This window comes from Etheostoma cragini, chromosome 17, assembly GCF_013103735.1.
Source record: "Etheostoma cragini isolate CJK2018 chromosome 17, CSU_Ecrag_1.0, whole genome shotgun sequence".
In the NCBI taxonomy this organism is placed as follows: domain Eukaryota; kingdom Metazoa; phylum Chordata; class Actinopteri; order Perciformes; family Percidae; genus Etheostoma; species Etheostoma cragini.
Window position 1 is genome coordinate 15034472 of NC_048423.1, and position 26066 is coordinate 15060537.

The following is a 26066-nucleotide window of genomic DNA, read 5'->3' on the forward strand; positions in this document are numbered from 1 at the left end:
TTCACTTGGTCTTATCATCGCTTAACCGCAACTAGACCTGGTGTGCAATGTTTCCATCCTCCTGCACCAGAGTGCCTGCGAGGAATGTCGTTTGCATTAATTAATGAGGATTTTAATCCTATTTATGGCACACCTTTAGAATCCATGCGGCACAGCCTCACAACACGAAGTAGACCTGTCAGGGAGAGCAGGTTTTTAAAGCCAACAATATAACCTTGCTACTTAAAAAAAACTGTACATTGTGAGATGGAAAAGGAACTAGTCTATGCTATCTGCTTGTGTTTTTTTTTGGTGTAACAGGTGGCATTGACAACATCAGCTTCACCTTTAACCCAATAGCAACAGCTCTTAGAGGGCAAAGCCTATACGAAATAGAACATTTATTAACAGTATTGTAACTCCAGATTCTATGAGTATAGGCACAACTGCTGACGTAAGAGAGGCCTGTGCACAAAACGTTTTTCCCACTATGGCCACGCCAAGACCTGGCCTTTGATATTTAGACTACTATTGGCCAGGCGTCCCTGCTTATGCAAGGTAACGTAACCTGATTTATTCATGTCCAATTTTCTGACCATTGGGCTATCCTAACCTTAACCACTCAAGGTCAAATGCCTAACCCCAACCAGTTGACCACTATGGCAAACACCAATGGTTATTGGCATGGCCGTAGTAGGATTCATAATTTTGCGCCCCATGTGGGGCTCAAAGGCACAAAACAAATCTTCATGAATGCAAATGCACATGGGATAAAACCAATAGCAACAGCTCTTAACTGAGCAACAGCTGAGCTGAGCAACAGCTCAGCCATGCATATCCTCATAGAATCTGGAGTTACAATACGTAACTATCGGTTTATATTTTCAGCAACTGGGCTTCATTCAAAGTCTCCTCTCAGTATTTTAGTCTGTGTTTCATTATCATAATTTTCCTCACAATAGCCCATTTATTCACTTCTTCCCTTATTTCCTCTTGAATCTCTGTGTTTGCAAGACAGCTTTAAGAAGAAACAGATTTCAACTGATGTAGCAAAATCACAAATATAGTAAAAATATGCATTTTTATTGCCAACTTTATACTGAAAATCATAGACCAGGAAACAAATATTCTTTCGTCGTTTGATTATTATTTAATCTGGGTGTATACACTTCCTGAGAAGGAAGGAAGAAATTTGCTGGTATGAAAAGTTCAAGCAAAGTTCTTCATGACAAAAAACATAAAAAGACAAGTCATATTATCCAGACACCTCTCCACCTGTGGAATTATGGAATAACAGGAATCAGCCAAAATCCATCTGTACAAATAATCAAGGTCTGCAGGTGTCCACAGTTTTATATAACAGGATAGCTTGCCATTATAAGCACAATTATTCAAGGTTTCCAACCAATAAAAAAAAAAGGAAGAGTGACATTATAAACCCTACGGATCAGCTTTTGCTTTTGCAAACCACATAACTTATCTGAGTCAGAATATGGAATGGCCTAGAGTACAGACAAGTCCTGCTGTAACACTTACTCAAGACAACACACATAAAGATGATGACAGCATTCTAACTCCACAACTACAATGATAAAAACACCAGGGTAGCCAATTTCAGAAAAAAAGAAAAAATATTAAGACTTATTTAACGAAACCTTAATGTTATTAAGGTGCCTGTAAAAAACACCACAATATTTTTTATATCTGCAAAGAAAGCAAACAATGAAAAAGAAATGCAAAGTTTGCTGTTTGCCTGAAACATTGCAAAATTAGTTGGACTTCAATGTAATAAAAAGAATTGAAGCACACATTGTAAACACACTCTTTAACTTATAAGTACACTTAAAACACAAATAAATAATGAAATGATTTAACTTCAGATTAACAAATATTGCTCGTTGTCAGAAGACGAAACCTGCCCACACTTCCACACACACACACACACACAGTACAGCAGATTCAAACCATGACTGCAAACCCTCAACTCAACACATTTAAATTCAAATTGTACAAACCACTCGTTTGTGCTTCACCCCCCTCACACACCAATACAGAAGATGCCAGACTCATGAAAGACACTTTCATACCCATTACTGTAAAGTACGTGAACAGTTTAGGCCTCATACAGGAACTACATGTAGGCACAGCTTTGATCTTGTGCATAAGAGCAAATGTCCTATTCAAAGTATGATTTTATTTCTCCTCTCAGACTTTAATGTTGGCAAACAGAAGAAAAAAAAGAAGTGGGCCTTAGTCACATGCAAAACATGTTTACTGAACTTTATGTATGAAATGAATGTGTAAACATTATGTATTTATATAATGAAAGATCCTGTTGGAAATAATTTAATTAACACATGGAAGTAAAATTCTCTGTCTCTTTTTGAGCTTGAAAATAAACTTTAATAAATCATTCTTGGTGTTAATTACTGAGATAAAAAAGGGCCTAAATAAGAATCACAACCAATCACTAACATCTTGATATCTGTAAAAAGACATTTGAGAGTGTGTTTATGCGTGAGGCCCACTGTTCTTATTTCTTTGATCAAATAAAAGTCACATGAACATAAATATAGCACTTAAAGGAAACATTCTCTTTGGAAAGAAAGGATCAAAACTGATCATAATCAGGGAAATAGTCACAGTTGGTTAGTGAAAAGACCGTTTTCCTCTGGTAGAGTCCTTTGCTCTTGCGAAGTTAAGAAAATGAGCAGAGCTTCTCCTAAAGTGTGGCCTGCATCCCTCTGCGAAGTTGAAGCCGTATGGGAAGATCCTCTGAAAAACTAAATGGCACTCCCGACTGGATATCCTGGAGAAAAGCCTGCAGCAAAGTCAGCTGTGTTCTCCCTCCATGTGTGGAAATGTTTTGCCTCACTCCAGCTTTGACATCTCATATCTGGTTGTCAAGATTTCCTGTGAAATAATATGCAAACATAAACTAATATTTTTGTCCAGGCATATTTAGTTCTCATTTTCAACCAGATATGCAGTCCACGATCAATACTAACAACGTTTTTTTCTAAACAATGGGTCCTCAATTTCAGACAGAGGTAGATTTAAGCAGGCTTCTAACTTCTAGCTAGCAACCACCAATTATTCCTTAACTTTGGCAGATTTTTATCAGCTGTATCAAACTAGCTACTTTCTAGTTCTCATGAGCACACCACGCTGTGCCATAGCGTGGAACTAGAGCACGATACATCACTGCTGCAGAGGGTGTAGAAAAACCATGTCACCACTAGTTAGCAGGGCAAGCTAAATTGTTCAACAGGCCTGCTGCACCTAGTTAGAGTTGCTAAACTATGATTGGACAATCCCTGTCACCCACAGCAAACATTCAGTTAGTGCTGTGCTAGTGTTGATCTCAATGTAAGCATGAACGCAAAATGTGCCTGAAAGACCCAAAAATGCATAGGTCCTGTCACTGTGTCTTGAAGTTGGTCCTTATATGGCCACTAATACAACAACTCCAAAATGAGTCCCCAACATTATCAAGCAAGGCTTTCGCTCTTATACCTTATTTGGACAAAGTTACTCATCTCCACATATCTAGACCAGCTGTCTCTGGTCAAATAAATAAGGTGTGTGAAGCCTGTAATTATATCTATTTATAGATTTTAAAGTAATTTATACCTCATCTGAGTCGAGCAGGACCGGTAGAGCTCTGCAGTGACAGACAGGACCAAAGAAACTCTGTTAGAATCACAGATGCCTTATATGAAAACACCAATGCTGGATTAATATATTATAATAATTTTGATAGGATGCTTACACATCAGCAAGAGAGCTAGGAATGTTATCCTCCACCCACTTCAAGTCTTCCTCCTGGACAAGTGGAAAGAGAGAATGAAAAAAAGTAAATACTGCCATCTGCTGAAACATGTGACATTTGTATGGCTGCACTAGTACTAATGAAACTAATAAATACATAAATATTCCAATTCAGGTGTGCAGTTGTGTTACTGACTGGGTTTATTTCGGCAGACTTCACTGTGCCATTTGTTTCGTGTTTAGACACTCTCAACTTTATGCCATCTGCTGTGAAGAACAAACACAGGAAAGAAAAATAAATATAACGCTTTTAGAAACTCCAAATGTTCAGTGTTCTGGGTAAAAAGTAACGCTCCCATGATGTTACTGTACCAATGTTCGTAGAGGCGAACTCCTCAATCTCCTCATCATCAGAGTCATCGATGAGAGGTGTGAAAGCATACCTGAGGACATGTAACCCAAGTGATTAATAAAGTGCAGAATAAAGTGCCCGATTAAGCACTTGTTGGTGAATTAAGCAGTCCTAATGTACTACTTGCCTCTGGTTGTTTGCAGACGGTCTCCATAAAAACATTATGACAAACAGAATGGCGGAGAACAAGAACCTCCAGAAAGCATCTTCCACCCAAAGCTCAATCCAATCCTTTACACAAAAACAGGTACAAATATCAATAATATGTAACTGTATACTTTTTTACACCACTACTGATAAACATGCCGAACAATACTCACAGACTGGCATTCTGCTAGCCGGAATTTTTTTGCTGTCCAACCCATGAAAATGATGGAAGCTGAGGAGAGAGAGACAAGGTGAGAGACAAAATGTCTGTTTTCTGGGGATACTTCACTGTGTCCAAATTGGAAATGTCTGTTTTCACAGGTTTTATATGGATGAAAATACAAATAACTTGAAATCATGAGCGCTGGCACAGAGCATAGTGTTATGATTGCAAGTGTAGTGGCGCCACTTACCAATGACGGCAAATATTAGTGTGTTTGTGAAGTGCCTGTAGAGAGACAACTTGACGGGGTTTCTTCTCAGCTTTAGAGTCTTGATGGTTTGTGCCAGGCTTACAAAGATGTTAGTGGCAGTCAAGGCAAACATGGTAGACATTACATAGAAACCATATAACTAATGACGTCTACATACAACTATATACTAACTCGTTTCTCCAGACACTGAGTCACATATAAATAAAACAAAGTGATCCCTTCTGTTACCACTCAGTTATTTATAGAATCTTTTAACAGGAGAACCTGTGGTGGTGGGCATGCAAATCAATCACTTCTGCCAATTCAGACCAAGACTGTCGATCAATGGAAATATAGCCAAATGTAAATGATTGTGCAAAAAAAGAAGCAGTGTGAATGGAGGATTGTATGAGCAGTTGAATCATTAAGCAGAAAAAAATAGTTTAAAAAAATAGTAAAACAATTCAATGAAGGATGAATGAATACTGCAGGGCTGTATGTCTCTCTGCCAAGTACATCACTACATTAGGTGGTCTTTCACAGTTAATGATCAACTGGGAAAGGAAGTTGCAAATAAACCTCTCCTGGTCTAATTGGGCTCATGTGAAGGAGGTAAGGGGCAGAGAGAAACCACACAGGGAAAGGTTGTGGGTGCACAAAAGGATATCCACCAGCATAGAGAGGAGTCAAGCAGTGCCAGGGGAATGTTGGCCAGCAGGGTCAAGTCAGAGTCTTTTGCCTAGAAGGGAGACGAGCAGGACCAGAGGTCACAAGGAAGAGGAGAAATCATAGATAGGACGGGAGAGTTTTTTTTTTTTAAAGGCAGCACAGCCAGTAAAATATAGAAACATTCACCAAAGTGCAAAGAAGAAAATACCAAATCATCCAACCCAGAAGGCAAGAAAACTAAAAATTGCTAGGGCTCAATTAATAAACAAATACATGCACATTGTTATTATATGAGGGTATAATAACAGTTGATTACTGGTGTTGCTGAGGAATACACTGGAAGGATATGCACCAGATGGCGCAGGAGTCGAGCACGGACAGAACAATTGCTGTAATGAGAGCGGGGCCATTGTCTCGACCCTTGATTTTTGGCCCAGCCACAAATTAAGAAAATACACAAACTGTGATGTCAGGTTTTACTTCAAAACACAATCAAGCAGCGATGAAACATTGCGTCAACTCACTGATTATCAGATACCTTATCAAGTTCAGTGTGGATCATGACATAGTCATTTACCAACTAAGATGCAGGTTAGAACTTATTAAATACTTACTTAACTACAGTATTATTGATTATTGGATTCGCTTGCTGATTCAAATTGGTGTTAATGTCCTTGGGTTGTTATGACTGTCACATTGCATATACTGCATAAATATGCAATTTAAGTTTTTACTTTTGTATATAGTGATCTCAATTTCCATTTATTTTTTTATAATCAAAACTCACCCCAGTAATCCTCAGGACACCTTCAATGCTGGCAAAGGCAAAGTATAGGATGCCGAGCCCCACAACTCGGTGCATTACTTGGCCCAGTCGAGGCCTAAAATTATAGAAACAAAGAAAATAAAAAGTGGATTGCTTGATTTTGTTTGTACAATAATTTTAGAGGTCTGTGTGTTCAAATGTATGTTGACATACTTCAAAATTCCATAACCAAGGCTGACAATGATGACGAGCAATCGAGCCAAAGTCCTCTTGAGGGCAGAGACCAGCTCGGCAAAGATCAGCAAGCCTGGAGCTGAGGGCACCAGGGAGAGGGGAAAAATTACATTTCCAAAACCAAACATCTTACTATCTCACATGAAACATGTAATGATCATCTGCAGACACTTACAAGCAGAGCCGACAGCGTTCGTGTTTTCATATTCGGCACAGAAGACAGCCTTCTCCACCATACCGAGAAATATGACCCCTGCAATCCAGAACTGGATCCTCAGCAGATCCTTCCAGTAGCATGCTGCCCAGATAAACCACAGCAGGGCGTACAGGATGTACACTATGCACATCACCATGTAGAACTACAAACAGAGTGACGGATTAGTCTATAAACACATATGGGAGCAATAGGCATATTCATTCAGTGATTTGCTGAGGTTTGGAGTCAAATGTTGCTGTTCATGAAATGTAATAGACTCAAATCCTTAGGGGGGATTGGGCTGGGCTGACTAGAACTACAACTGTATGTTTTAATGTGGTTTGGGCACACTGTCCCTTTAAAACAGAGGATCTTCTGGCTTTGTTGTGTCATTGTTGCTCAAACCAAAAAACACATCCCTCCATTTCAGCCAGGAATGAATGATGGGAACATAATATTAGTGTACATATATTTTACAAATGGGAAATCCATGTTTTTAACATAAATCACAAAAACAGATTCTTTAAGTTATCTACTTACAATCATGAGAGGCCATTCTGTTATAGATATGTAACCATGGCTGCCTTTCATCACCACATTAACTGGAAAAAAACAAAATCCAGACATCAGACAAATGTTTCCCAGCACATTAAAAGTTTGTTTCTGGTGGTGAAAAGTTTTCAAATCTGACACTTTGGTGTCGGTAAAAACAGCTTTGCAGTTGTGAGACAGCTTCTGATTAGGGAAGTCATTTCTGCAAATGAATGCACCCCCAACCAATCCATGCTTTCAACTACACATATCCTTGCAGAGTAAAAAATAATACATTTAACTGTGTGTTAACGTTTCTCAATGCCAGTCACACAATATGTTAGTTGCTTATGATGATGTCATAATGTGTTAAAAAAAATCTTACCTGTTAAATTCCAGTTGGCATCTGGTTTACTAGACTCAATCTTTACAACTAGCAGGTAAGGACCGTCCTTCCAGGTGGTGGCTATGACGTCCGGGGTGCTGCTGTCATACTCCTCGGTAATCCATTTGGTGTCATTTTCATCCTGATTATAAAAGTCATGCAATTTTATCCCATTAAAAAGAAGTAAAGTTTGTAATACTATACATGTGGAAACCATTAAAAGACAATACACTTAACAAAACACTTATTGTTGAATGCACTGAATACTGGCCAATTACTGTATGTTTATACTGTTACATTCCTGGAAGATTTTTCTCAAATCTTACACTTTTCTATTAAAATCAAACAGCATTTATGTTTTCTTACAGGCACTTCACCCTGAACAGGTGGACTGACTGGACGCGGCTCCGCCTTGGCTTTCTGAAAAAAAAAAAAAAAAGACAGTTACAAGATGCTGAGAGATAATAAATGGCATGATGTGAAGTGTATGACTATGCTGAGGAGAGCAATGTAACAAACTTACTTTGAGCATTGGAAAGGAGTGCAGTTTACTGTTACATGTTATGGGACTGTATTTATGTTCGATGTACTCTCCTTGTCCGAGGGGATTTGGATCCAGACCCTCCCCACGATTAAGAGGTGTTCTTTCATACATTTCCTACAGACAATGACAGTCACCTTTCAGCACTCAAAAACAATCAAATCTTTAAAGACTGAGTGATAATTACTACAACAATAAGCTTCTATACTTACTTCAATATTGTTATAGTCATTGTGACAGGGGTAGTATTTTAAATACCAGTGAATAGAAAAGTTCACCTCCTCAGGACAGCCAAAAGGCACAACTAAAAGATAAATACACAAGTGATGATAAACACAAGCAACAAAATAGCACATTTTGTGATAGGTCATGAGCACAATTTATGTCTTACCTTTCAATTCAATGTTGGTGTCTTTATACATTGATTTTCTTAACTGTAGTGGGCTTGAGGTCTGCAGGGTAGATAAAGTTTGAGAGCTGTAGTGCAACAAAGGATCATTTTTCTTTTTGATCAACATAGACAGTATGTAGCTTGAACCATAGGTTTGGACTGAGTCATCATTTAGGCAGGATTGGGGCTCAATGGCTGGTAGTGTCAAACCCAGGAAGTGCCCTTTCTTTGTTTGTAAAGAGTGGAAAACACCTGTGTAAGGTGAATCAGGAACTTAAATATTGTCCATGTGTCTGTCTGTCTGTCTGTAACAGACTGGTGACCTCTCCAGGTTACACCTTGCCTCTCTTAGCACACCTAATACTGCAACTAGATATAGAGACGGAGACAACCATGGAGGGAATCTGAAGCTTCTCAAAACCTAAATTATTGATCAAGGCTTTCTAGTTCTCCTTGGCCTGAGTCTGGCAACTGTGCCTTAATACAATGGTAACAAATTAGCCAATGTGAATGCAATTCAATTCCAGGGTGTTTTCATGTATAACAACAATGATGTGTTGGGGGATGGCGATAAAGGACTCAAAATAAAGATATTTATAGCACTGATTCTCTCGGGAACTCGGCTAAATAGCAAAGAGTCTTTGAACAGCTGTCTAACTAGCTGAAGCCAGCTAACGTTAGTTAGCCAACAGCTAACCCTAAAGTGCATTCCAGCCCTTCTCCACAAGGCGAATGCTAATTCGCTAACATACTCTCATACACTCCTACTCATACCTTAGCCTATTCTGCTTTTTAGGAAGGCTCATGTTATCCAAATTTGTTTAAGCTATCAAGTCGCAGTCAAGAGTGGTTAATGCAATACCATTCATGTATGACAGAATACCCAACTGTCTCCACACTCACAGCTGACAACGAGCAAGCATAACAAGGCTAACGCTAATGTAGCTAACCTTAGCTAACCGGTGCTGCAGATATTCAGGGTTTCCGGTAAGATACTCACGTTTACCATGGTACGTTTCCAAACCCCTGTCTCTGGTGCTGCAACAACCGCATTTATGGTACTGAGTAAAACCACACAAAAGACTGCCCATGGGTAGAAAACTCCTGTGGTCGGGCAGCTCCACGTCCTCATCATGACAGTAGCAGCCATGTCGCTGTGGGAGTGAACACTATCCCGGCAGGAAGAGCGTCGTGAACTGCCCACCAGAGGAGTATGAGGCTCTCGACTGTGATATTTACGTTACCTTCAGAAACACCTGTTCCGCGTAGAATTTGAGAGTTGTTTTTTTTATTAAAAAGAGCATGCGGACATTCCTTTACATTCATGGGACATGCCTGCTGGATTCTAAGGTTTACTGTCAGCCATTGATAATTTAATCACTGAAACAGAAGTCGCATGGATGTCCGGGTTTACATTGCAGAGAGAAGATTAATCTTGGGTTCGGTTTGCAAACTAAATTAAAGAAGTTAGTTTTCTTAGTTGTAAAAATCGTTCAATTGATATATTCTTGTTTTAAGTATTTTCACTAATACATTTATAAAAAAATTCAAGCACAAAAGTGCTGTTTTAAGCTAAATTGATATCAGATTATCTTGCTATGCTGTTTCTCTTACTTATAAGTAGCCTACAACATTTTTTGAGTGAATTTAAATCGAGTGACAGCAAAGCTCTGTGCTACTTCAAATACTCAGAACAACCAAAAACAACCAAAAACAACCAAACGGGAACGTTGTGTGAAGGTACGGTGCAACCGCAGGGTAACGTTACCGTTGGTTGGTTCTCTTAACGTTTAGGGAACGTTATAAGCCGGAGGGAACGTTCCCTAAACGTTAGCTTTTGGTTTGGTTGGAACTAACCTTTAGAGAACCAAAAACTAACGTTCCGTAACGTTCCCTAAACGTTCTGTGTTAGTGGGGTTAAACTTGTTTCTCCTATCAGCTTTAACTAAAGTAGTTTTTACATGAACACAGTTAAAAGTGCTGGGATTACCTGAATATTTCCATTTTATGACAATTTTACTCTACAAAAAACAAATATAGCCTACTACCCTATGATACCCTCTATATAGCTTACCCATAGGCCTACATACTGTGCATTACATACTTTAATGTATTTAATTAGTAGGCAAATTATCAATAGTGATCCATGCAATTCCAATAAAGCACCTTGCTATAACAATACAAAACAATTTACAGCATCTACACGGACATTTCTATGTCCAGAGTGTATGCTGCCTGGGCCTGCCACTTTTGAGTATGGTCCTAGTTTTTATTTCAGTCTCTAGGTGGGATTTTATATTTAGACTTCAATATTTTAGTGCAGTTATTTTGAAAGAATATTTTTTTAAATGTATCTCATTTTAATTATGAATCATGTGTTTATTTTTTTACAGTATAAGATTTACTTTACAAATGTTCTGTACATTTCTATATTTACATAGCAACACAAAATTCAATACAGTAAACAATTTCACAGTTCAGTGTATCTTAAGCTTATGGAACATGTGCATAAACCTTTTTGACATTGACACACACTGACAACATTCTAACACTGACATGCAGGCTGGCCATGGAAAGCTGCTAAAATAAAAATACTACAGAAAGTCCACATCAGGAAATGTCAAGGTGCTCCTAGTGCAATAAGGTATGCTGTTTAGAACTGGGGAACCACAATGACAGTTTTATTTCAGTTTTGATCTGTTTGGTACCAATCTTTACAGAAGTAAAGAAGTGTCACATGAGCTGTGATCCATATTTGTCACATTAGTAACCGTGTCTACATTAGCTTGACTTGAAGCATCACTTGATAGAAGAGGAGTGTGCACAGCAGGAGATCTCAGGGAAGGATTAGAGGAGATCACCACCACATAACGATCATCGTCCTCCTCATCCTCATCCTCCAGGCTCCCGTGAATGTCCGCAGTAACTACAGAATTTTCTGCTGCCTGATGGCTGCAGGAAGGTGACGAGTTGAACACAGGATCTTCTGTAGGGGCCAGTGTTTCTCCATCATGGTCCTCTTCAGGAAAGCTGGTGTTAATGTAGATGATATCTTCCCTGCTGAAAGACTCTGGGAGCTTTTCTGTGAGCTTCTCCAACATTTCTCTCAGTTGGGGAAAGAAAGGTCTGTCCAGCGGATCGGCCCTCCAGCAGTTGTACATGATCTCATACCTACAGTAGATGCGGGTGAATAAAGGAATTATTTTTTCATAACTCTTGATATTTTTTAAGATACTTTATTTGGGATGCAGCTAACAAACTCAAGAGATTCATTTACGTAAAACCTCAACTTTGAAAACCACATTTGCCAGTTGTATATTCAGTTTCTACTTTCACCGCACCTGAAGTGGTGAGCAAAGCAGTCCGGTTTTAAAAGTTTTCTGAGACTAATGTGGTTTTCTGGACTGGATGTAAGCCAAAATAAGAAGTGCAAAACAACATCTATGTGCTCAAGTTTAGCATGTAGTGTGCCATTAAGTTAGCTGCAACACAAAGAAAAAAAGAGAGGACTACATATCAAGTTGCATAGTGGAACGTAAGCTCCGACCCATGCAAGTGACAGCATTTTAACCACATATTAAAGTGTCTGTGAAAAGCTTGCATTATATATTTTTAAGTGAAGTCTATCTTGACTCTGATATGTTCACCTTCAACACAATCAAAGTCAACCTTTGTGTAAAGAAGAGACAACACTCACAGCTCATCCAAACAGTCTGCAGGCTGCTTCAGTCTCTGTCCTTCAAGAAGGTAGTCATAAATTTCATGGTTCTGGATCCCGGGGTATGGTGTCATGCCTCGTGTAGCGATCTCCCACATGGTGACGCCAAATGCCCACTGCATGACACAAAGTATTAACTTCAGATAATATCCCATTGTGTTTCCCTGCTATCTAGAAATACCATTAATATCCTAGTGATTGGCAACCTTTTTCATTTGAAGTGCCTTTTTAAAATGTTCTTGTTAATCAGTGTGCCCTATCAGCATTGAGCCCCCATCATCTAAACAACAAGGACTAGCTAGTCTTCACAGAATGGGAATGGGGAAAAAGTTAATCAAACTACCGTAAATAGCAGGCTATGATCCAGTATGCCAATGGTTGTGGAAGAGGTCATTTGGCATGCAGATTCGAACATTTCCACAAAAAAACGTATCTTGCACTCGTATCGCTAGTGTGCTATAGGTTGAGGCTAAGGTTGCTGACTCCTAGATTAACCCTTGCTCCTAAAATGTGCTAACTTGAAAGTGTGCGGAAAATGATCTCAAAAGGATCATCGATTTTTGTATTTTTAGTCCTCAAAATTGTGTTTTCTTTTCCAGTTATCATTTCCAGTTTTCATTGTTATGTTACATTATGGGGAAACATATATTTCCCTCATTCAGCTTCATGAAATTTTGCCGACAACAAAAAGATGGCTTTTGTTTTTCATCTCACACTTCAGGAAATTGGATTTCAATCTCCAATTCTCTGCATTTAGACTTCTAGCTGGGAAAAATTGCTAAAGAAGGTAATAATTCTATTCTCAATTACCACACACTGATTAATAAATAAATGATCCCACCATTAAAAGGAAGACTGAGTAATACGTGCTGTGTCAGCCGACTGCTCTGTGTAGATCTCAGACAAATCAATTTGAAATGTATTTGTTGTTCAACAGAAAGTAAGGAGTGAAACAGAAAGTGTAGTTGACGGGTCACTTCTTATTTTAGTCACACTACAGTATGCGGTGACCTTTGTTGTTGGAAAAAGCATGAGCAGATGGAATGACTTACCACATCACTCTTTACAGTAAAAACTCTATCTGCCAAACTCTCTACTGCAATCCATTTTACAGGCATTTTGGCTATTCTGCCCTGCCTGTAATAATCTCCGCTGTAGATCTTCTTAGATAACCCGAAGTCTGCTACACACACTGTCATGTCATCACGCAGCCTGTAAGACAAATGAGAAATGGACTTGAGAATAAACTGGAACAGCAAATCACATAAACTCCCTAAAGAATCAAACTGACCTTTATACGTTTTGCTTATGATCTAAAAAAAACATTTTGGTTCCGCAACAACCTACATGCAGTTGCGAGCCGCCAAGTCACGATGCAGAAAGTTACGACCACTGAGATACTCCATACCCAAAGCAATGTCAACCATGAACTTCAGGAGTGTCTGAGTGGGTAAGAACTGTGTAAAAAACAGACACACAACACAATCATAGGTTTAGTCTAATTATCATACATTCTATGAGCTGGAGTATATTTCTGTTTGGTTGAAATCTTACCATGGGACTGTCTCCCAGGCGTGAGCGTAGCAGGAAGCTATGAAGATCTCCATATTTCATGAATGGCAGGATGACCATGGGCTTGGGAAAATGTCCTGCGCCTACTTCCAGGCACACACCTAAAGAGGACAAGCCAATACAGAGAAATAATGTCAGGATACGTGGATCAGGGAACAGAATAGTGGGATTCTACTTTGAAGAGGTACTGCATTACCCGTACCGAGCAGTTTGATGACATTTAGGTGGTTGAAATCTTTCATGCAGGCGGCCTCATTCAGAAACTCTTCAATCTCCCTTTGAGAGAAGCTATCCACTGTTTGAAGAAAAAGAGGAAAATGATCTGCCATTTCTAGTTGTTTTACAGTTAATGGATGACCAAAGGAAGTCTTATGTAGTAATAGAAGCTTACGTTTCATTGTCTTCACAGCAACTTTTTCTGATGTTCCGTCTGGTTGTCGTAAATGTCCCTCCATCACAGAGCCAAATTCACCTGATTGAGTAAAATCATAAATATGGCAAACTCTGCACTGTATGTGTTGTTATCTGTATTAATCTAGATAGAATGGATATGAATCATTGTTTCCTATGGTTATGTATTTCTCAAAATGAAACTGCTCACTCACCCTCTCCAAGAATCTTTCCTATAGAGAGCAAGTTCCTCATGACCATCATGTCCTGAAGTTTGGCCTGGAGTTCATCACTAACACCGAGGTTCCCAACTGTAGACAGGGCCCACTCAAGTTATTGTGCATCTAAAATGTGCCTTGAGCAGGACAACATAACTGTCTGCATATACTGTACGTTAATTTTCCATGGAAATATATTTAAGAACATACGTGTGATTCCTATGGCTGATCGGTTGTAGGATCTCTCGGGTTTGTACTGCACCAAAGGCTGCAGCTTTTCTACACCTCCAAACACCCGCCTGCAGAGGGAGACCGGGAAAAAGAATAAAAAACAGGGAATGCTGAACAATGAACTAATTCTCTGACTCAATGTTATTACAAGTCAGTAATCGTGCACCCACGGGCTTAAATTCAACTAAAGAGGTGATCATAGTGAGGAATCCCTCTCAGTTGTGGCTTTCCTGACTTTCAGGTCATTGCTGTTTTCTATCTAAGCAGCAGCCTGTGACACATTCCTATCCATATCCTGAGTGGCAACTGGCAAGACTGAGTCACAGTGTTCATAATAATGAATTCCTTCCAACAGCTGGTTGTTGTCCATCTATCCAGCTGCACAGTTATTACAGGACTCAGGTGCACAGAATGGTGATTTAGAGGAAGCAAAGGCGGTTTATTAACAGAGTCCGGAAGAGTTCAGTTTCTTAAGTCTTACTACAATGTGCCACTGAAGAAAGATTACTTCTCACCGCCCAGGGGCCAAAACAAAATGAACAACATCAAATATTTAATGGTGTTAAAGTAAAGATAAACAATGCAGACAAATGGCTCACGAATACAGTGATCCGTATTCAACTTCAAAGATAAGAGAATCTAACATGGAGCAAGGTTGGTAAAAATGAACGTGAATGTGTTTGCACAGAGGGTGAAGGCATACCTAAACCAAGAGTTAGAAGTCCTGTTGTGTACACAGATACCCCCCCAGACGATAAGCAGCAGCAGACAGAAGGTACACACCACGCACAGCACAACAACATAGACAGAGTCTGGACCCATGGTGTCAGGGCCGGACGATGGGGACACCACTGACTCTGAGATAGGAAGAAGAAATTATCAAAGTTTAGAAGAAAAAAACTTTCAGCAAATGGGATATTGTAAATCCAATATTCAGGATTAGATTTCTGAATTGTATTACAGACAATGGGAGGGTTCAGCATTGCAGCACTGTTATATAAACTCATATTAGTGTATTGTTTTTCCCCAAATTATAATTATAAGAAAATGTCCATAGATTAATAGTTTTACTATGAATCAAAATGATATGTGAATGATCCTAATGTGTAACTGCCAGCAACTTCAGTCTTTTGTATTGTCTGCCTTTACTGTTTGTTATTAAATAAAACCTTTAAAACAATTAACTAGTATCCTAACTATCTTTTTTGAAAATGTCCAATCCTGCCTCATCAAGTTGTGGCCATCCTATCTACAAGACTACAGTGCAGCTTAAACTTAAACAGCCATGTACTGGCTCTGTGAAGCTTAGGCCTGAAAAACTCAGTTTGTTAACATACTCATAATGATAATATTCGCATGCAAGCAACATTTTCTTATTAGCACTAAATGCTAAGTACAGCTGAGGTTTATGGGAATGTTGTCAGTTTTGCTGGTATTTAATGGTACAAGGTGACATTTTGAACTGATAAAAGGTTAGGGAGTCAAAGTTACTGCAATTCATTGCCCAGGGCACAATGAGTGTGTGTATCAAAATCCATGCCAATTTATCCTAAGTTTTAAATCTAGACCAAAGTAGTTGACTGATGGAGAGACATTGGCATCCCCAGAGCCACACTGCTAAATACTGTGTGAAGCCTTAACAGGCACTGTATCTATTCATTGGGCAGTAATATTGTTCTAGTATAGACATCTGAACTATGTTGGCCAGATTACAAAGTTAACAGATGATGAGATAAATCAATAGAGCAGCTTACTGTCCTCTGGCACAAACAGCCAGACTCTTGGGCTGACCATGCCGCTCCCTGCTTGCGTGCATGCAGCCACCTCCACACTGTAGGTTGTGTTGAATTCCTGCACATTTACAAAGGCCACGGTGGTGTCACTGTGGATCTGAAAAAAAACACATAGCATAACAACAATAAATTGGATTGTGCCTAGTGTTATAATTATATTCCTCTTAAAACCATATTTACCGGTTAATTATTAACTTTGTGGACTTGTTGTCAGGAAAACCGACTGTCTGTCACATGCAAACCACAGCTGTAAGGTAAGTTATTAAACTGAAAGAGGATTCTCCATGAGAAGAGATCATATTTTAGAAACACTGATGGAACAGCATGCTAAGGAACATTTTGTACATTTTTGCAACATCTTAAAATCTAAGTCAACAACTTTAATACATGTGATGTCATTTCTCTTTTCAAGTCTCCTCCTTTTGTTCTCATTTCCACTAAGTGAACAATAACAATCATGAAATGCAATTAAAAAGTCCCTTTTACATGCAGTATGAAACTTTTGTGGAAATGCCAGAGAACTGTATACTGGGGCTTATCTAATGAAACTCTCTACAAAAAAGGGAAGGAACATGTGACAGACGCAGCGCTGTATTTCACAACACGACACGATGAGGTACCTCTGCTTTACCAATGTGCTGACTGTCTGACTGGGAACGCTGAGCCCATGATAACTGGTCTATCACGTTTGTGGCATCAAACAGAGGGCAACGTGTGGCTAAATGTTCTTAAAACAGCAAATTGTCAACAAATTCAGGAAATCAACCTCAGATCAGATGGCCATGACTTCTACCATGAAACACACAACTCTGTGAGCAAGTAATAGTAGCTATTTATTGCTCTAATTTAAAGATGGTATATCTGAACTATTTTTCTATTTTTTTTCTATTTTATTTATTTTTTTTTCAGGTTTTTGGGGAAGGTGGGACTGAGGATTTGACAAGTTGTGTTTGTGCACATATCCACTCACTGTTCCTATTACAAAGCCTTTGTGCAATGATGACATCACCAACTGACTGGACAACACATTACGATATTTTGGCCTATAGTACACATGTTGTTGAATTCGTATTCCATTCACTTTGGGATGACTCAAAGCCACATGGTGGATAAAGAAAAAAAACTGCTTTCCAGTTTTCACACCATCAGCTTCCTTTAACTACAACACAGACAGGAAGGCCGGGAAACACACCATTGTACAAGAGAGCACTTACGCAGTAACAGAAACATGACTATGCACAAACAGCATCATGGAATAATGCACCGGACAATTGATGTATACAAAAGGAGTTGGTGTTAAGATAAACTGTGCTATTTCTTAGAGAGTGTATCTTTAAAAAAGGCAGTTATTGTAAATGACTTCTTCCCGCCTTGTTGATTCTTAAGAGGAGTGGAAAAGTAGAGATAATATCGCTAACCGCTGATTCAGTTGGCAGGACAAAGAGAGGATCTCATATTCCCAATATGCATTCTTTTCATATTTGTCATACATGAAGCACTCTTCTCGGAAAGTAAAAAAAAAAAACATCAGCTTTCACAAAAAAAGATCAATGATAACAGCATTAACATGAGTATCGGTATGTTGTCATGTTACAATATACAGTATGTGTAGAGGAGAATATGCACTGTGTGTAAATTGTAGGCATATCTAGTAGATACAGGGCCAGATGCAGTTTAATTTTATGTTTGTATATCTCTAATATGAAAGCAGTTACCTATTGAGATGTATGTGTTTGTATGTGTGCATGTTTCTCCAGTTTGTATATAAGTTGCTACTAACTTTCAAATTTTGATGTATTTCTTATTATTTTACAATTTATATTTTGATAATAATAACGTTATTGTGACTGCTACATATACAAGGGAAACACTCAATAAAACATTCACAAAAGGAAAAAATCTTTAATTACCGTGTTGTCCGGAAAGCTCACCTTGTTCACTTGTGTGCCATGTCTGACAATAACATCATAACCACGCAGGATGCCATTTATCTTATCATCTGGTGGAGGTTTCCACCTGATAACCAGCCAAGACTCATTCAGCTGTGCTGTGACATTTCGGGGATAAACTGATGGCACTGAGAGTGTAAAAAGAAATGGGAACATCTTCAAGAGAGGTTAAACACATCAAGACTTTATATAAAATGCCAAAAAGAGAAAAGCGAAAGTAAGACCGCCCCTTTATTGAAATCTTTGATTACAGTTTGGTATGTGGTCACTTCCTGGCACAGCATACTGTATCACGTCTTTCAACTAAAATATCCCCTGCTGTGGCTTTAGGAAGGAAATTGAAAGCAGCTCCACCCAGTAAGAACTTTGTGTTTTCTCAGTGAGAACACTCCTATTTCCTATATGATCCCTCACAAAAATAACAGATTTTTGGATAAGACATTTTTTTCTGATGGGGATTTGCCACAAGCAGAGCAAGTAGTTGTGCAATTTCCGTAAATTTCAGTTATGACATGCTTCTGCTGCAAGGCTGCTTACATTAGATGGGAAAGTAGTTAATTACATAGTGCTCTGTTCCTGAAACCTAAACAGGACTCTGCTGGAATGAGAAGGAGGCAAGAGCATAACGCAGATGTTCTTTTTAATACACAAGGTTGTTTTTAAAGCAAATTAAGTCTCAGCCTTGTAAATTCAAAAGGCCAGAAAAATGTGTATGTGCTGGGATGGATTCAATTAGATTTTGAATTGTTTTGCTGTGTTTTAGCTACATATTGCACCCCAAATCTGCTGGCAAATCACAAACTGGCAAGAAAATTCAAACTGTAAGTTGTTCCGAGGTTCCTTAAATACTCACACACCTCCCTCTGTGGTGTTGCTCTGGATCCACATGGTGACAGGAGAGGCTCCCACCTCATTGCTGCAGGAAACACTCATGTTGTACCATGTCATAGCCTGCAGCCCGGGGAATATGCACTGGAAAGGCGGCACTGTGACGTTGATGAACCTGGTGGTCATCACCTCCCCTTTCCTCTGACTCACCTCTTTAACCTTAGATGGAACCAAGAAAATGTAAGGATCCATCTGAAGACATTAAGCAGTAGCACTGTTTGTACAGATGTGGGAATTACCCTAATATGGCATTTAGTTATTGGAGAGAAACCGTCATGTCCGGGGTTCCAGCTCAACATCAACTTATTGGACTGCCTCTCCATCACAGTAAAATTAGACACACGGCCGGGAAGTACTACAAAACACCATAAAAGAAAACCTTATTAACTCACCCACACAGAGGCAGATGGTCAACTTGCAGAACATGAAAACCTCTTGGAATGTCTTACAGACCCCAAAAGACCCAGTTTTACCTTTGATGTTGATATTTGCTTCTCTGGAGGTGGTGACACCCTTCTTGTTGTGCGCTTCGCAGCTGAACTGAGTGTACTTGTTCACACCTGCAAATTGACACATTTGAAAAGACAATGTAGCACTGCAATGCTGGGTGAATTCTAAACATCCAATCGTCAAGGTCAAGATAGAGCTGATTATTTTGACCATGGTGTGACTTCAACACTGGGGATAAACCTGAAGTATAAGCCAGCCAGACACATTCTAATCAGGGTCTTTGTTTGGACTAACTTGCTTATTTCTCTCTTTGCCAAATAGGCCAATCTGGGTCAAAAGTGCCAGATCAGGCTCAATAGAGAAGGGCGACTGAAACTGATGTCAAAAGAACACATTTGGGGGTGACTCACTCCCTTTATTATACCCTAAACGTTGACACAGTAGCACCTCATGCAGTTAGCTCAAATTGAGCCTCTCCAGTGTGATGTACTGTGGTAACAATGCTTTTGCTGGGTCTCTTTTCCTGGTCGCACAATTCCTGTCTTTCAACAACCCCAGATTTGCATTCTGTTAGAATAGGACTGGGACAGCTGCTAAATAATGTCCCTTTTGTGCTCCGTTTTCCAGTATCTCTATCTCGGAAACCTTTCCACAAAGAAAATCACAGACCAGCCTGTGAGAGACGACTGGAACCGACTTGGGATGTTTTGTTTTGTTTACATTCTGCAGAATGTCACGTCCGCTTTAGTTTGTCTTCATCTACTCTTGAGCATCTGGGTAAAGAGAGCTTCACTTTTCATACAAACACTGATTACAGCGTGTCTGTTGGCACAAAGATATAGCCTTACTTAAAATAGATCCGATTGAATGATTAATTTAAGTTAACTTCACATCATTCTCAGAGTTTTGATGAGTGTAACATGGAAGCATGTGTTTGCATGTATTTAGCAGTGTTTCCAAAATATTGTGCTAATATATGCCAACAGAGGAGTGGATTACGCTGCAGGAGCGGTTTTCATAAATTGATTCTTTCAATATCTACAGTAGTATGTCAAACATATCAGTTAATGGCTCATTTAAGACCCAAATTCTTTTTAAGTCATTACATTTTCTGGAAAAGGAAATGAACAAACGGTCAAGCAGTTGCATTTCTGCTTTCACTGTACTTGGCGAGTATATCAAAACAAAAGCAATAAAAAAATAAAAATAGAATGGTTGGCAACTGAAATAGAAACCCTACAAATGATGGAGTAAGCTCTCCAGCTGTCTGTTATTTTTCCATTTTCATATTCATAGTTGGCCCGCAAATACAGCCGAATGACTCCATCAGATTACAACTAAGCCCCCCACTTTTTAATCTTGATTACTGTACATTTGGTCTGTGTTCTTTGTGTTTTAAAAGCAGAGGTGCCAAACCAGTGTCCACCTGGTAGATTAAATAAGGTTATGTGGATAATAGAGCTTTCATTAACCCAAATGAATACCCCATCACTTTTGCAGTCTTTTTAAGAAGGTACCTGCCATGATTTCAAGCAATATAAATGTAAAAACAAATGGAATGTACATGCTAATAACTTTGTTAAAATAAAATGAAAAATCCCGCATGCACCACTTCACATAACAAAAGCACTGGGATAATGTCATAGGATCCAAACTGCAGTGGAAGAAGGGGCCCTTGACTTATAGTAAGCATGGGGTGCAGCAGAGTGTGTTTACACACTTTTGTTTAATAGTTGGTCGTGCAGAGATCTCTAGTAGGCTGCAGCCTGCCAGCCTCTGGGTCCAGCCCCTCCCTGCAGGGTAGTGGGCCACCCCGTGAATGAGCTCTTTGTCCCCGGAGCCAACCCCCGAACAGACTCCCTGTGCTGCCCCCCATCCCCTTTCTGCCCAGGCCCTCGCACACGCTGGACCAAAGCACAGCTCTAAACCTTTAACCCCTCAGCGGCTTTATCGCTACTCACTGGCTACAGCAGGAGTGCTTAGCCTGTGGTGAGCTGGAAATGAAGGGCGAGAGCATACAGAGCACAAAGGTTATGCTTCTAATAACACATGCTTTAAAGACGAGGGCAGCTGAGGACATAAAGGGAGAGTCCATGTTGAAAGACTGCTATATAATATTCAAAAACAATTCCATGTTCATCTTGAGTATAACATGAAATAAAAATTCAAACCTGGACTGATCTTATTACAGTCTTGACTTTTATATTCAGTATATTCAGGAGAAATAATCAACTTTAACCTTTAATGTAGAGTTCAAAATGTTTAGTTGATTAATCAATTAGTTGCTCAATTAATCTGAAACAATCTGTAAAAATGCCAAACATTCACTGGTTTCAGCTTTACAAATCTGAATATTTGTTGGTTGTGTTATTCTCATATGTTAAGACACTAAATATATTTGGGCTTTGGACTGTTGCTCAGACAAAAGCAAGGGATGTGAATGTGTCAACTGGGCTTTTGGAAATTGCATTGAACCTTTCTTAACTATTTTCTGACATTTTAACAAATAAAAACTGAAAGCAATTGTTATATTTGTAGCCATATTTTAAACAACAATTCGTAATGTTGGTTATAAGCTTATTTGCTTTCTTTCCGAAAGTTAGATGTGATACCACTCATTTCAAACTTCTCATCTAGCTCTGATCTAGTATATTTCTCAAAATGTAGCTTTGATCAGATAGCAAGTGTTGCATTTCCACTGTTTAATGTTCCCTAAGTGTATAGTATACAGCTAGCAGGGCGGCATTGACCATGCGTGAATGACCGCTGTTAACCATTCGGCAGTGCTGCCGGAGGCCCCAGTGACACTGACCGTGACCATAAATCTCATCGCAGTAAGCAGAGTACAGATGCTGAGGCAGCAGAGACGAGGCAGAATAGAAACCACCAAACAAACTGATGCAAGCTGACTAAGACCTACTTCACATTTTGTCACCGCTATCAGAGAGCCAAATGTCCCGTTATCTCTGCTGATGAACATTTCCACATGCAATCACTGAAGAAATTTAACAAATGTGATACTAATTTATTCAATTCGATAAGCTGTAGCTTGTGTGTTCCCTCTAACTACTTTTACAACTTTTTATACAAGCCAGGAGTTCATCTCGTAAAAGTAAGTTTCAACAACAACAAAAACACACATAAATAAAGTTTGATTCAAAAACACTTTCAAGGATTTGACGCAGATGAAACAGACTTTGAAGGAGTACTTTTACTTTCTACCAGAGGAATTACTTCTTCAGCTCCTTTAGCTTAATTCAGAATGATAAGCAAACAAAGTCTGAATCTATGTCAGCACATCTTCTGCTTCTTTCGTTATGATTCAAGGTGGCATTCAGAAGAATGTGTACGGACAATAGCAAGAATTACGAGGTAGGAGTATAGCTGTTGTACTGTATGTAGCAACACACATCCTCTGTATGTGTGGGAAAGAGGGACAGAGAGACTGTATGGGTGGTGTCTCACCTGACACGGAGTAGCTGCTGGGAGAGTTATGAAAGTCACTATCAGGTGATCCATCACGGAGCCAACGGATTCTAACAGGGTCTGGAGGTCCGACCGCCTCACATGACAGCATGAAAGGTGCGTTTCTTGTTACGTTCCTGTCCTCAGGTTGATAGAGAAATGTCGGTAGACCTAATAGAAAGAATTAAGATGGGTCATGAAAAATGTGGAGGCCCCAAGAAGCACCCAATTCTGGCACCATGTTGAAACTCACCTTCCACCATGATGGTGATTGGCTGAGACTCAACCATTGTGCTGCTGATATTCAGTCTGCAGCGATACTCCCCAGCATCCACTCGCTGCACATGGCTAATGCTGTAAGACAGTACAAAAGGACATAAGTCAATCAGGGTAATTAGTACCTCACACTATGTTTCACCTCCATGTGTGCTACATACCTGACAGTGGAGAGGAGAGTTATGACCCCGTCTGTGATGGTCTGGAGATCATTGATCACCACCTGTATGTTTCCCGCCAGGTCCTGGTCGTTCTTCACCCAGACGATGGTGGGCTCCAACCTGGCATCCGGGATATCCATGGAGCAGTTGAATTTGGCCTCATGGCCCTCTGACAACTGGATGGAGCCTATAGTGGGCTTGAAGTGCAGCAGTCTGAGCTGATCTTTGCTCAGGTAAACCCTTGAAATACGGGCAGGTGTCCCAAGAAGCTCAGAAGTCCTGGTGAAACGATGAAACCGGCCCTGGGAATGCTGAGCTGTTTACATTGGAAGGTGTTAGGTTAGCACCATGCAGTATCTGTTGAGGTCTGACATGATAGGCATCAAAGATCTAAAAGTGACAGAACTGTGCATATCTTTAAACCAAAATATTTACCATAAGGTATTATCTTTCAAAAAATCATCAGTGTGTGACAGACTTAGGGCTGCAACTAATTATTATTTTCATTATTGATTTATCTGTCTATTATCATCTAACAGCTCAAAACTCAATTGTATTCTAATAAAGATGACATAAAAACCGACAAAAAGCAGCATATAAGGAACTTGAACCAATGCATTTTTGGACTTTGTGCCCACAAATGACTTAAAAGATAAATAGATTATCAAAATGCATACATTTTCTGTGATTGCTAATTAATCCTCTAATCGTTTTAGCACTAATACCGTTTTTTAATTAAAAAAAAAAAGTTGATAGACTTTATAAATGAATGTATCTTTCTAAAAAGGCATGGATAGCGAAAATTAATAAAAAATACAGATTATCCCCTGAATATTTACAAATGCTTTTTATCTTGCTCTTTACACCAATGAGTATTTTGAAGTGTTTTTCCTGTCACCATTCCAGTCCAAAACCGAGTAAGCCACAATTTCAAAACCCTACTACAGTTAAAATTAAATCTGTAAAAAAAACAAGTTTAGTGTGCTACAAAACTAACTCAGATCTCTACATACGTTTCAGGATGTTACACGGGTTTTCTGTAAAGATGTAGCGTTTAAGGAATGCTTTAAGCTTTTCAACGGCGGATAAAAAGCTATTTAAGAGCAGGCTATGTAATCTATTCCAGATGCAAAGAAGAGAAGGTCCTTGTTGCACATTATATCTAGTTATGTCTAAAATGCCACTTTGAGGGGCATGATGTTAGTGTAGGAAAACACATACCTCCAAGAAAATAAACCACTCACCGCTGACCACAATAATGGCTATGGTCGTTGTAGAGAGAAAAACTCCAAACCAGCCTGGAGTTGACTTCTTTGCCATGACCAGTGGGAGCTCTTCGCTGCTGCTTTCTGTCCCAGGCTGAGAGAAAATGTAGGTTTGTTTTATTCTAAGCAGATTGTGCCTGACCGGACACTTAAACTACGACAATTAACATCCAGAGTGGTTCCTACGCAGCTCGTGTAAGAGTTGTTGACCAGAGATCACATTCAGCTGGAGAAAAAAAGTGAACTTTTCTCCACGTCACAGGAGGGATCCCTCCGAGGCGGGACTGAGTGTGGAAATGCGCAGAAATACCCCCAAACAACCAAAATACTGCAGAGAAACAGCAGGGGAGTACAGCTTCACTTCAAGATTTTACATGAATTTAATATACTTTTTGATTTTTTTCCTGATACAACTTTTTTTCTTATCTCTGTTATTTAATTACAGCATCATATTACTTTATAATTGTATCTAAGAATTATGCACATGTGACCCATAGTTAGACCTGCATATAGGCCTTCTATAACGGTAGGTATAACGGTATAACGGTGTATCTGTTTTATTTTCAATACCTCAAAAAACCTTTGACGAAAAACAAAAACCTTGGCATATTAAGTTGTCTTCCCAACTACTCCACCATGTGGTCAACTAATGATTTTAGCATAGAATGCTTTTTATTGGCACTATACTTGTGCAATGAGATTAAAAGCAACTCATTTTCCAGTGCCTATATACGTTAAAAAAAAGTTGAAGTATGGTTTTATATACAGTGTGATATGCAATGTGGGCTATTGCACAATATTTGAATATTTCCCAATAGTGGTGATAATATTGGGCAGTATTCAAATATTGAGCAATAATGTTCATATTAACCATGGCTAGACACTCTTAATTTATATACAAAATCAGCAGATTTACAGTTCAGACTGCAGAGGGGTTTTATTATTAGTGAGCCTGTCCTGAAAGTAATGCATAGATTATGCTTACATTGCATCATTATCTTAATGGGACACCTTACCTTTACATGTCCTGCATAAGTAACAAGTTTACTAAAACTTAGCCTGACTGGTTTACTAAAACTTGACTTAAGATGGGAGAAAACCGGTGAAAACTGTGAAATGATGCCCCAGCCCACTGTATGTAGGGGACAATCACCCAAAGTGAGGGACATTAAGGTGATCTAGCACAGTGAACAACTCCAGAAGTGCCAGAAAAGGTGACTGCAGACTCCAGGATGTTTGACATACTTTAGTTACT

At 39.2% G+C, this 26066-nt stretch overlaps 2 protein-coding genes across 6 annotated transcripts; both read right to left on the reverse strand.

The window, feature by feature from the left end:
- Positions 1–1116: 1116 nt before the first annotated feature.
- Positions 1117–9680, reverse strand: tmem87b (transmembrane protein 87B). 4 transcript variants are annotated; one of them, XM_034897492.1, is made up of 19 exons: positions 9436–9680; positions 8436–8496; positions 8257–8348; positions 8027–8161; positions 7870–7923; positions 7504–7645; positions 7128–7189; positions 6567–6750; positions 6371–6470; positions 6179–6272; positions 5390–5461; positions 4723–4831; positions 4483–4541; positions 4290–4393; positions 4123–4193; positions 3947–4017; positions 3752–3804; positions 3613–3643; positions 1117–2892 (listed from the first exon to the last, which is right to left on the reverse strand). In XM_034897492.1, the coding sequence occupies exons 1-19, from the start codon at positions 9583–9585 to the stop codon at positions 2851–2853; spliced, it is 1686 nt and encodes a 561-aa protein (XP_034753383.1). In that variant the 5' UTR covers positions 9586–9680; the 3' UTR covers positions 1117–2850. The 4 variants fall into 4 exon arrangements, with proteins under 4 accessions (XP_034753383.1, XP_034753382.1, XP_034753380.1 ...); XM_034897491.1 differs by having other exon boundaries at positions 3947–4014; positions 7504–7660; XM_034897489.1 differs by having other exon boundaries at positions 7504–7660.
- A 1119-nt stretch (positions 9681–10799) lies between these two features.
- Positions 10800–24910, reverse strand: mertka (c-mer proto-oncogene tyrosine kinase a). Of its 2 annotated transcripts, none has more exons than XM_034897469.1 (19): positions 24784–24910; positions 23547–23862; positions 23363–23463; positions 23110–23280; positions 19668–19754; positions 19434–19549; positions 19164–19353; positions 18289–18434; positions 16319–16454; positions 15268–15421; positions 14544–14632; positions 14331–14426; positions 14117–14197; positions 13928–14020; positions 13708–13826; positions 13501–13610; positions 13206–13365; positions 12133–12269; positions 10800–11606 (listed from the first exon to the last, which is right to left on the reverse strand). In XM_034897469.1, exons 2-19 carry the CDS (start codon positions 23684–23686, stop codon positions 11150–11152), a joined length of 2583 nt encoding a protein of 860 aa, XP_034753360.1. In that variant the 5' UTR covers positions 23687–23862; positions 24784–24910; the 3' UTR covers positions 10800–11149. The 2 variants fall into 2 exon arrangements, with proteins under 2 accessions (XP_034753360.1, XP_034753359.1); XM_034897468.1 differs by having other exon boundaries at positions 24791–24866.
- Positions 24911–26066: the final 1156 nt, after the last annotated feature.